This window comes from Silurus meridionalis, chromosome 19 (assembly GCF_014805685.1).
Source record: "Silurus meridionalis isolate SWU-2019-XX chromosome 19, ASM1480568v1, whole genome shotgun sequence".
In the NCBI taxonomy this organism is placed as follows: Eukaryota; Metazoa; Chordata; class Actinopteri; order Siluriformes; family Siluridae; genus Silurus; species Silurus meridionalis.
The window spans coordinates 12254788-12267679 of record NC_060902.1 but is presented as its reverse complement, the minus strand read 5'-3'; the positions used below and the strand labels follow the sequence as shown (position 1 = coordinate 12267679).

The window sequence follows — 12892 nt, the reverse complement described above, 5'->3', positions numbered from 1 at the left end:
CAGATGCGACCTCAGCAAAAGTAACAAGTGCTCTTGATACAGCAGATGGTTTTCATCGTGCAGGACATACATTTGCTTGCATGATAGGCCTTTTTTCTCTCTTTCTCCCTCTCTCCCTTTCTGTCACTCTCATGTAAAAAAAAAGAAAAAAAAAAAAAAAAAAAAGAATAAGCATCTTTTATATAGAGGCCAGTGCTGTTAACTTCACAATGCACCCTCCCACACAACCATAAGTGCTTTTGCAATTGATATCATGATTAACTCAAACAGTGGACGTCAGTTATTTCAAAGGGTCTCCATTTCTGTGTAAATGAATTGCTCTTGGTATGAGGAAGCCATATAACGACAGCATTTAGAAAATTTTCGTTTTTGTGCCCTATTTAGGAGATGTGTTGCGTATGACATCTTCATGTTTCTTAGTTTACATACCACAGCAGATCTGATCTAATTGTTGTTGGTGAATTCACCAGTAACTGTTTCTCGGAGTGTCAGGTTTAAGTGTAATACTCACTCTTCCCCCTCCCTGTGAACTGGTGGTCTGGCCCCACAATTTTTTTTCATAAATCAATATTTACCATGTAGCCTTCCTCCCTCTCTTCGGAGCCAGGAAGCAAATGTGCATCCTGATGGCGCTCTTCAAAAAGTATGCTTTGCCCCCTGATTTACTGCCGCCTGGTGTTTTTGTTTGGAGAGGCATGTTTTGCCGTTGGCCCACTGCCCCCGGCTTGGTGTGTTCAAACAAAAACAGGGTAACTAAAATTCCTGAGCTCAGGCGCAGACTGCTCAGAAACTAATACCCTGTGCTGTTGGGACAGGATGGTGCTGTACAGGATTTATAGATAGATACATACATCAGTTGTGTACATAGATGCAACCTAAAGGTTTTTATAACAACTATTATTATTATTATTATTATTATTATTATTATTATTATTATTATTATTGTTATGATCAACTTGTGCCACTATTACACTTTTAATATGTACATTTTACCTGGTAAGGTGCATGCAGTGCGATTTTAACTAAACCAAGGGGTCTATTATGTACTTTAAATGATTTTTAAAGTATGAATACTATTTTCATGTTTCCAGGTGAACATATACACCCAGTTTCACCTTGAAAAATACACTTTGGAACCCGTATTCCTGAGAGTGCAGAAATTCACATCCTCTCTGGTATCAGTGTGGAAAAAACAACCCCTTTTTAGCAATATTTAAAGCAGGAAGTCAGATTTTTGACCTGATCCTCTAGTGTTTAATCCAGAAATAATAATATCTTAACAGGAGATTAGGATTTTATATATAAGAAGAGATAGATAGATAGATAGATAGATAGATAGATAGATAGATAGATAGATAGATAGATAGATAGATAGATAGATAGATAGATAGATAGATAGATAGATAGATAGATAGATAGATAGATAGATAGAATTGCTGAGGAAGAGAGAAAGAGACAGGCAGACAGAGAGTGTAAGAAAATACATAGAGAGAGAGAGAGAGAGAGAGAGACTCACCATCATCTGCTTTCTCCCATGTTCACAGGCTCTCCAGGCAGCACGCCAGTTCCTTCTTCAACAGGCCACAGGACTCAGCTCGCCCAGCAGTAACGAGGTCAAACAGAGCCCTGTACAGGTAAGACGCACACACACACACACACACACACACACACACACAATAGTAATACCCACCACACAAAAAGCACATCTTTACCGCTGGCTTTCCTTTTATCCAGCTTTTAATTTACTCTCCAAGCTCAGTATACGACTCAGTAACAAACTGCAACGAAGTCTAATTTCCACTGCCTGTTACACTGCCTTTGTTTCTCTCTCTCTCTTGCGCTCTCTCTCTCTCTCTCTCTCTCTCTCTCTCTCTCACTATGTATTTTCTTAGACTCTCTCTGTCTGCCAGTCTCTTTCTCTCTTCCTCAGCAATTTTGTCTCTCGAGCTCTCAGTACTGTATTAAAAAGCAGTCAAATGAATGTGTGTCTTTGTACTGAAGAGCCACACAATAGGCAAGGCTTGGAGACCAAACACAATTCCCTCTGTGAGCATAAGGTTAGCTGTAGTGCAGGATCCCCTTCCACCTGACCTTGTACATGCACACACAGTATATATGTATAAGTGTGTGTGTTTAAGTAGGACACAGTAGTTCGCTAGCTGTGAAACTGGGTGCTCTCGACCAAGGCAAGGAGCAACAATCTATTGCTTTACTTAAATTTCTTCCTCCTCTCCTGTAACTCTCATCAAATTCCCCACCTCGCCTAGAACCTCTTCTAGAAGTGTCAAGTGTCTCTCCGTTATCTTGCCATGGTGGAGTTGTGCGTGTTGAGTGGACTATAATGTTAATCGCAGTATGAAAACGCATTCATACAGGCCAGGATTAACACCTTTGCTCTACTGTCTGAGTGTGTGTTATATATGTAATATGATATATTACATTTAACTAGTAGAGATAACTTTAGAGCCATGGTACGATCATAAACTGTTTAATGACACTAGTGTAGAAAACTGCATGGATATGTATTTAGGGTAAAACTTAAAAAGGCAGAAGGATAGAGAGAGGTTAAGTTTAAACCAGGAATAAGGCAAGAGAAAAGAAATCGGTCAACAAGGTAGGGGGGAAAAAACCCCGAATGTAGTGAAGAGGCAGCCGAGGAGCAAAGTAGTGCTCACGAGCAGCCTTCAGTTTTTCAAATCATCAATAATCCTGTGGGGAATGTGGACTGACAGTTTAAATGGTCGTGTTGAGAGGTTTTCCCTTCAGGGTAATTAACATTATCAAGGAACAGCAGGTTACCTCGTTAGTGGCGTGCTCATTTAATTAACAAACCACACTAATTAGATTGAACTCCGGGCCGGAGTTTGCTACAGCAGGCAGGTCGCGTTAAGGCAAAATGAAGAAGGGGTGAAGAGAAAAGAAAAAAGAGGGAGAGACAGTTTTACAAGACCTCTTTCGCATATGCTTGGTGTGTGTGCACAGAGAGTTCACGTATGTCAAAAAGACAGATCTGTAGTCAGTGGTGAGGAAGTTTTGACCAATTAACATTGTTTATTTAGATTAATTAGATTTTTGATTCATTAGTTTTAAAGCTCTACACATTATGTATGTATGAAGAATATATATATATATATATATATATATATATCTCCTTCTTTGACTCTCATCCAGAGCCTGATTTTTTTCTTTCCTTTATTGAACAGATGACTGTCTCATTTTAAACGGTGTCATTATATCATTGATTTTATAGCTTATGTGTTAATGCAATGCTTATTATCCTAAAGAAGCAGTTTCTATTTTCACATTTCTTGCTGTCTGCATGACAAGTTCCCATTGCACTGACAAGTCTCGTCTCCTTCCCCCAACTTGCCCACATTGTTCAACTGACAAATCATCACATTGCCCTAAAATATATACGACCAATATTTATGATGTTTAATAGCGCGCAGGTATACAACTCTAGGCCATGTTGCTAAGAGCTAGTTTTAAGCACTAGAAATATTATACTGATATCAAATTATGTGATCGAGGACATTCATACTAAACATAAATGATTGATTAAAATTTAGCTAACAACCATCCAACAATACACTCTCACAGCTTACACTATTTTCAAGCTGAATGCTTTGCTGTCCTAAAAAAAACTATTTCTATCACAGATAGTCACATCGATAACATTTTTGTGTAGAGAAAATATTTTAATAGAGATAGGGTTGACAAACTATATTTTCCTGACAGCACATGAAACATTATAGGCGATACACGTCCAACTTCAAGCCAGCTAATGTCAATTTAGCTTCACAGCTAGCAGAATGCTCTGAGTTTATCATTCTTTTTTGTGTTTATATTTTTTACGTGTCTTTGCAGATATTCTCTCACAATCTCATGATAAACTAACCAGACTCTGGCCTTTAGCAGACATTAGCTTACTAGCATCGTTTTAGCTACACCTACAACCTGAATAAACATCATTAGTTTTGCTGTATTACAAATGTTTTGCTTTCAGCTGAAGTAAACAGCTTTAAAACAAATGGGTCTAATTGTGCCAGCGAGTCCTTCAACATTAAACAATATGTCTGCCACAAGGTATTTGTCCTCTTGAGCAACCTGGGTGTTGAAGTGAATGCATTCAAATGCTGCAGTTGAAATAATCATTACATTAGATTTATAAATCTTTGTGTGACCTGCTCAGGAAAAAGCATAGCACAGGAGTCAACCAACAAATCAGAAAATGGCTGCTACTCAGGTGAACCTCTTACAGAGATTTTTTAGCGATTCCAACGGAGCCTAGCGAATAATAATCTTTTTTTTCCGCTGGCTGATAATGAGAGTTGAGCCATGCTTTTGTCTGAATGCTCCATTCCGTTGGCAGCGTCCTGTCTCTGTGCTGTCGACATGTTTTTTAAGGGAAATCTCTGAACAGCTTTCTGCTCAGTATTTGTCTTTGATATGCTAAGCACACATTTTTACACTATTAGTGAGTTATTAAATATGACATTAGTTTTTTCCCCCTATATAAAGTGAAAACCATGGGATTGTGCCATTGTTTGAATGGCAAAGGAAGCGTATACAGCGTTCGTCAGGGTTGAACAAACTCTCGCACACGTAAGCGTGCACACGCGTAGATTGACATATACAAAACACGCACGTGGCTGCAGCCACATATCACTTGGTAATTGAAAAGGGGGAAAAAAGTCCTCTTTTCATGTATTATTGAGGCCCTTATTTAATTAAAAAAATGAAAAGACTCATTAGAGACATGCTAATTAGTTTCCTACTTGTGCATGTTAACAGAGGAGCTGCGTTGCCATCGCGCCATTGTGCACACAGAGTGCCACATTTAAATGAGCTGATGGAGAGATGTGTGTCGCCAGCTGGCACGCCTCTCCCATCTCCTGCATCCTTCTCTCCTTTCTCCTTTCACATGCTAGTTCACTTCTTCACCGCGGCCATGCGCGCCGTGATTTGCTCTTCTAGCCTTGCTGGTACAAACTTTGAAAAGTGCTTTAACCCTGCTTAAGTGTCTCATAGCTTTGTTTTTGCTTTCTTTTTTCTTGGTGGCGATCCAAGCACTTTTTTCTGAGTAGTTTTGTTATGGAGATGTCCTCTTCGCTCCCAAGTTCTGTGAAGTGTTCTTCAGTGGTGTTTTAAACCCATACAGAGCTATCAAGAAAAGTTATCCGGTCTTGATACGGTCCCATTTCGCCTGAACTTTTGCTTCCTGAAAACGTCATTTTTTTTTCTTCCATTAAGTGGAAGTGCTTACTTGGAACTTTTCTTCTTATGTTTTTCTTTTTCACTTTGTTGTGAGGAGAGAAGGATTGGAAAAAAAAAAAAAAGACTGACGGAATGAGGAAAAAAAAGTGGGGAGGGTGATGAACGACAGAAGCTGTGGAGGGAGAACAGTACAGGGCAGCAGTGCCCGTTTCGGAGTTTGGGTTCCGGCGCAGCCGAGTGTGAAAGTCCATTTTTTTAAAGCTGAAACATGAGTGAAATGTGCAATGAAGGCCAGTCGATAATGGGGCTTTTATGCTTCCCCCCGCCAGCGTCAGCCGCTTCTCTTGTGTTCTACTGGAAATTTTTTGTCATTTTTATTCTGGGGCAGTGGGGCGTTAGATAGAGGCACAAGGGTGTGTGTGAATGTGTGTGTGACGAGCAAGAGACTAATGGAAGAGGGAGGGGGGAGCGTTTGAGAAGGAGGGTGGAAAGGATTGGGGGGTTGCAGGGCTGGTTGCATTTTCCACTTGAACTTGCTCTGCTCAGGGCATTCGCACAAGCGCCGCTTTTACATTTGTCCGAATGCTGTCACAAAAGTGCTCCCTGGACATTTCAGAATGGTTGCATTCCTCTCCCCTTTCTCCCCGTCATGGATCTCTCCAGTGTCTGGCTCTCATTACTTTGTGTAGCTCTGCTTAGCCGGCCTACAGCACCGCTTACATGCAGCCAGGCCCCACCGACGCGCCGGATCCAAAGAAAAGTGGTTGCGGATTATTTTGGGACATATTAACCCCTGAAACGGAGTGGGACGTCATGCTTCATGATTCTTTTGCCCGGGAGTTTGTATTTATGGATCCACCTGGTCTCGGTGCCTGGAGCCTTTCATCACGGCCGTTATTAACATGACAGCGGCGCGTCCCACTCAATAGAGACCCTTCACTCTCCACATGCAGGCTAATATCTCCAGCCTGTTTGAAGGTAGCGCTGTGACGCTTTTAAAGCCCCCTTCTCCCTTCTCGCTGACCCGCTCGGCCTTCCTCATCGGTTCCACCTGAGCAATGTGACCTTCTGGCCTTTTCTTTCAGGATTAAGGAGGGACTTTTTTTTTTTTTTTTTTTGCTTTTTTCCCCCAAAGGAACAATGGTGGCATTTTGGCTCTCCTTCGTTGGTATTTTAGGATGCTCATGTATGAATGAGTTTGTAAGAAACCAAGTTTTTTTCGTTCAAAGGCTGTAATGTAAATGAAAAATGTGCAGGAGAATTGGAAGTGAAAAGCACTTGATTAGATAGCATAAGGTGGGAAAGAAATTCAAATCAGGCTGGTTGGTCCAAAAACAGGATGTGTCTTCTTTTTTTTTTTTTGCTAAAACCTTTTTAATATGTAGAAATTACATATATGTTTAATTAGCTCCTAAAATCATCCCACGCTTATTAATCCGTGGTCTAACGAAGACAAAAACATGAAGATGGACAAGGGACATCTTTGATATTATAATTCTTAGAATTATCAAGAAAGCTTGAAAGAAGGAAACCTTTTTATTTATTTATTTTTTTCCTTTTTCAGAAAAATTTTTTTTGGCTTGGTTCAGCCAATTTTATGCTTCTGCTAACTACAGCCTAAAGAGTTAAAGCTTACAGTTAGCATCTCTTTGCCCTTTCTCCTCTACTTGCTTTGCACCCCTCTTCTCCCACCATTTCATCCTTTGTAGGCCTCTAGCTTTCTTTTCTCACCTAGAACACTTTTGGTATTCCCCTGCACTGTGTGGTAAGAGCAGATTGTTCAAATGAGATGTGACGGCTTGTTTACCGGCCAGGAGCTTAGCGAGAGGAGGCTGATGAGGGTTAGCATGAATAAACAGCTCATAATGCCTATCAGTACAAGTAACAGAAGAGAACGGGGGAAATACCAAGAAGGAAGGAGGAGGAGAATGAAAATTGGGGTGAGGTGTAGTGCATGTGTGTGAGTGTGTGTGTGTGTGTGTGTGTGTGTGTGTGTGTGTGTGTGTGTGTGTGTGTGTGTATACAGCAAAGCCCAGACTTCCCTCAGTGAGGTGGGTAATTCTTTCTGACAGGGATAAACAGTACTGGGATGTAGTACCCAATGTGTGGCACTGAAGTGTGTGTGTGTGAGAAAAAGAGAGAGAAAGAGAGAGACTCCTTCTGCAGCCATTTCCTTGTCATTTTTTCAATTATCCGCTTCCCCCGGAGGCCCCCGAGCTCCGCCGGTGCGCTCGGAGACAGGTCATTTAGATGGAGTGTGCTGTTTATATTTTGATTATATGTTCCTTTCTCCTCTATCGCTCTCCATTTAGTGCCAGTGCAACATCACAGACACACACACACACACACTCTCACACACACTCACACAAATACACACTAGCATCAAGCAGGCTCAGGGGCTTGTTAAAGCAGCGTGCTTCAGGGAGAATTACTCCGACAATAAATTCACCCTCTTGCTATGGAGCATGCCACAGAGGGACGGTTGTATTCATTTCCTCACCAATATCTGACAGTTTGCGTCCGCCCTGTCTGGAACAGCCTGGATGTGTGTGTATAATGCGTGTGTGTGTGTGAGAGGAGACCTCTGTGCGGGCTGTGTGAGTTGTTGTGTACTCCTTAAACTCGAACACGATTCCATCATAATTCACACTAGATGTCTAGGCACAACTCCTTTGCAGTCTTTAAAGCACTAGACCTCCACGGCCTTCTCTAAATACACCAACTTTAAGCACCATTTATCAGATTTTCCCCCCTCTTTATATGGATGAGCATATTATTCCTCTCCGGCAATAAAAAACCTTTCAAGAACTCAGCCAGTCCCAATTACGGCTTTATGGAGCTGATTCGCCACGTCTGTTCAAAGTTTAGCCGCATGTTTTTATGCACGCTTGCTGCGGGCTTTTTCTCTCCTCTTTCTCCTTCCCTCTCTTTGCTTTTTATTTTTTTATTTTTTTGTCTGCATGTGTGTGTGTGTGTGTGTGTGTGTGTGTGTGTGTGTGTGTGTGTGTGCGTGTGTATATGCTGCAGCCCTACGTGTGATAATTACCCCGTAATGTGGAATGGCAGCGAAAGCTCCAGAGGATGGAGATGTATTCATCATCCATTTATTTAAATACCATAATTTAGTGTACAGCTCATTACCGGCTGGCTGACCTTTTCTGAAGAGAAGGACACTCCGCCGTTCGCCGTCAGTCGCCTTGCGATTTATTTTCTTTCTTAAACGGAAATGCGTCAAAGCAAAAAGAAATGTCTCTCTACCTGAATTATTGGCACCCGTGGTGACGATGGGTGAAGAAAGTCAGTGGTATTAATTCCACACACAATCATTGGTACTATAAGGTGTGGAGTTTGTGCCCATGGTTCGGACCATTGTCCTGCTTGAATGACCCTGTGGTATCTTTTTGGCCAGAGATAGATTTACATATAAAATCATCTACTCGTTTTATGAAGTCTGGCCTGTGATGTAATGTACTCTGTCACCATACTCACCTTGAGCATTCTGACTAGAGAACCTGTTTCACTCGAAGTTCTACGAGCATCTACAGAACACCCACTGTCTTTGGTTAGATAAATAGTATCACACCTTCCAAACAGTTTATTGTCATGGAGGTTATATTTATTTGTAGATTAACACCTACCTACTGATGCCACCTGCCGTTTTCTGCATCTGAGATCCTTGGAGAAAATGTACCCTCTGGAACCCTTCTTCTCACTGTGGCTGTGTGTGGTGGAAAAAAAAAACCTCCCTTGAGGATCTTAGACAGTTTTGATAGTTTTATACTAAATGTATTTGTTGTAAGCTGAATGACTGCACTGATAGTAGCTGTGTGAATCTTTTGACACAATCATAATAAATTAATTGGGATTTTCAGATTTTTTCGGTCACCTTATATTTCTACCTTAGTGAACACCCCGAATTTAAATAAAAGCCCGTTTCAATTATGAATTTCGCTCGCCATTAATTGTAATTGTGCTAGAATTCATTTTTCTTGCAGATTGGATTTCGCTAATATTTTCATTTTTCGTAATTTATTCATCTTTCCCCAAATGTGCCATTGTTCCTGAGCCAACCCTGTGCTCTCTCTTCGGGTGTTCCAAATGGACTGCAAGAAACTTTTTCATGTGGCATAATAAAGCGGATTATTTTCAAACTTGGGACTAAATAGAACCTTTTGGACTCCGAAATGAGTCAGCAGCAGGAGCTCACATTGTGTGCCTACTTTTTTTTCCCCTTCTTTTTCTAAACTGTAGTATGAATTTCTAATAGCCCGAATCAGTGATAATTTCAAGTGGCGTCGTCGTGACAGCGGCGTGGATTATAATTTGCGAGCGGGCATTATGAAGCTGCATACATTTGCAGTAATGGAATATAATAGAGTTGAGCAGCGCAGTAGGAAACGCCGTTCAGGACTCTTTTTTAAGAGCGGGCGATTTCAGCTTAATGAAAATGAGCCTCTTGGCACTCGGACGGCCCATTGTGCCAAGGAGTGATATATTTAAATTGTACTTGTCAGGAAAATTCTCTTGTTCTGAGTTTGACCTCTATAGAGAAGCAGGCCATAGCAGGATCTGGACAGTGTGTCCAAGTTTAGGGAAAGGGGGGGCTTCTACGAGCTTCATGCCGGGTGTCTTGATTAATAAGACTAGATCGGATCGGTACGAGGAAACCGTAATTCATCAAGGACATGGAGAAGGAAGAAGAAAAAAAAATGCGAGGACAAGATTAGAACTCATTGAAATGCGCACTCGGTCTCCACTTCTTACTTTATGACCCTCTGGGACGCATCGCTCTTCTTCCTCGCTTTCGCTTTCTCTCTTTCTTTCTCCCGCTCCCTCGTTTCCCCTCTCCTCCCTTTGTTAATCAGTTAAACTTGCTCTTCAAACAGCTTCTCTAATTACTGTTCCTCGCTCTCTGCAAATGCCCGTCTCCCCTGCTGCTGTGCTTCTCCTCCCACCATCTCTCTCTCTTCCTCTCTCTCTCTCTCTCTCTCTGTCTGGATTGGAGTTGACCTCTGTAGTGTGCTGTGTGTGGACAGGCCTGGTGAATCTTAATGGCACTGGGAAGCTGCAGAGGTGCCACAGACGCAGCCTCATTAAGAGACAATTTGAGATGCTCATAGAAATGGCTCGAGGGGGTGGTAGCCATCAAACACACACACACACACACACACACACACACACACTCACACAAACACTCACATGAAATTCATATACCACTACATTTAATTTTGTGGGCTTTAATATAGTTTTGTTCCAACCTTTTGGCCTGTTCAGTGTCTCTTAATGATTCCTGATCATCATCTCAAAAATTTACTACTGAAACGTGTCCAGGACATACAACCAATAGTTAATGACCATAGCGGACTCCAACAATACTAGTATTTCCATAAACGAAAACAAGACGTGGAAATTGGGTTTTGAAAATAATAGACAAGTTTGATTTGAGCGCGGAGGAAATTGATAATGAATCAGAGATTTAAGGGTGAAAATCATTTTAGCGAAAGTTACATCAATATAACACAGAGCGGGGAGAGAAAGAGCAGAAATGTTTTAAAGCAGCTTCAAACTCGTCCAAATATGTTTCTGAATCCTTCACCTGTCAAACCTTTTATGTTCAGGGGCAAAATTGGTGCCAAAATTTCGAAGTCCTGATGCATCAGGAAACCCTAAAAGAACAGTTTCTCGTGCTTATTTCAAAACATTCCCAAGCACCATGTCAGTGTATATATGCCTGTGTGTGAGAGAAGAAGCAGCAAGCATGTAGGTCCTAACCTTCCATCTGTTGTACTCCAAAGGTGGACATAAAACAGAGATAAGTGTGCGTGACCCTACACCGCTCGCTGCATATGGTTGCAGATTTCACGCTACTTTGCACACATACACACAACACGCTTCTGTCTGGGACGCAGTAGCTGCTTTTATTTACTTTCCCACCAACCTGTTGGAGCTAAACACACATCAAGGCGCTTACACAGAGCAAGAAGAGCCAGGTTGTCTTCCGGTGGGTCCTGCCATCAGGCCACGGGGGCCAACACACACACACACACACACACACACACACACACACACACACACACACACACACACTTATTCTTCTTTCACATGAGTGTCTTTTGTCTCTGGTTTGAACCTATAGCAGAGGCTGTGATGATTCACACCTAGGTCCTCACTAATCTAGTGCCATTGCTCCCTCTCTTTAAAAAAGAAAGCATTCAGTGCAGAAATGGAAGAAAAAGAAAGAAAAAAAATTAAATCATTTAATAAATGCCTGACTTGAAATGGTTGGAGGTTTTTTTTTTTTTTTTTTTGCAGTCTCCTCTATTACAAAGCCTATTCAGCTCACGAATGAAAGGGTGTGTGGGGGGGGATGGGGTACAGGGGGAAGAGAAATAATTTGCGTCGAGAGACAAAGACGAACGAAAATATAATTCGGCATTGTGCCCGGCCCTTTTTGTCGGGCGGCCGTCAAGCAGGCTAATGGCGAAGCTTTTTTCGCATGCAGAAAAAAAAAAAAGAAAAAAAGAAAAACAGCAGTGTCGAATTGCACATGCCGGCGTAATGGGCTCGCCTTTGTGGGATTAGATTATAGGGGCAATTAACGGCGTCAAACCTTAACAACTCGGCATTCAGGCGCACTGCGATGGAAGGTGTTATAACTCCAGTAATTATTGTGCCCCACAACTGGAAAACTGTCAATGAACGTGTGTATCAAATAAAATGTATGGCACAGAACGGGACACCGATGAGGGATTAATTACAGGGTTGTGTTTTGCAATCCAGGTCGCAGTGACAAGCGGTGAATTGGCGAGACGCCAAAACGCCTGCCACGCTTACAGTGCTCCCGCCTCCCTCTCTTTACCTGAATGTCATCCTGCGCTTTTACTTTCAGACACGTGCAGAACATTCACGCACGTATCCGCCGTCTCGACCAGCTTCCGCAATGAATTTCTGGGGCCTTCCCGAATTTGGGTTATTTATTTATTTATTTTTTTATTATGTCTATATTCGCACCGTTTACACAAACCAGACTGTTCCGTAATCACGTGAAGCTTCACGAATCAAGATCCTATAAATCATTTGTTCGTAATGTACTATAAAACCTACATCTAACAAGCAGCCAGACTAAAGAGGCATACCTACATTACTGTAATATCACGATCATAAAATATAATATCCATATAATGCCATGTGCAAATTACCCAAACTGTGGTGTAGCATCATTTCTACATAACATAGCATAAGGGTTCTCTAATGTGTAGTTGTAGACATAACAACATCTCCAGATGTTACGCGTTCTGTATGTATTTTGGCATTATAGAGTCACGTAGCGAATTCATGCATTTTCAGGCTATTATAGATGCTACAAAAACAAGCATTTAGACACCTGACATTTCTGGCCATATCTTGTTCTTCGCCCCACTTTTTCACTTTTAGGCACGTAGTTGTATAGTGTGTCTGCATGCAGTAGCATTCCATTTTCCATGACAATGCCCATGTACACAAAGCCAGCTCCATGAAGATATGCTTTACATGGGTTGGAGTGGAAAATGTGTGGCCTGCTGAAGAGCTCAACCTTATTGAAAACCTTTGGGATGAATTAAAACACTGACTGTTCCCCAGACCTCCTCAACTACAGCACCTCAGTACCTGATTTTACTCACACTCTTGTGGCTGA

General features: G+C 41.6%; 1 protein-coding gene across 6 annotated transcripts in view; it reads left to right on the top strand.

Moving 5' to 3' along the window:
* The window catches only part of foxp4 (forkhead box P4), a 127137-nt gene that overhangs the window by 58282 nt on the left and 55963 nt on the right, over positions 1–12892 (top strand). For all 6 annotated transcript variants that reach the window (XM_046874934.1, XM_046874935.1, XM_046874936.1 and 3 more), the window contains exon 3: positions 1545–1634. In XM_046874934.1, coding sequence (XP_046730890.1) covers positions 1545–1634 — 90 coding nt within the window. The remainder of the gene's footprint in view (positions 1–1544; positions 1635–12892) is intronic.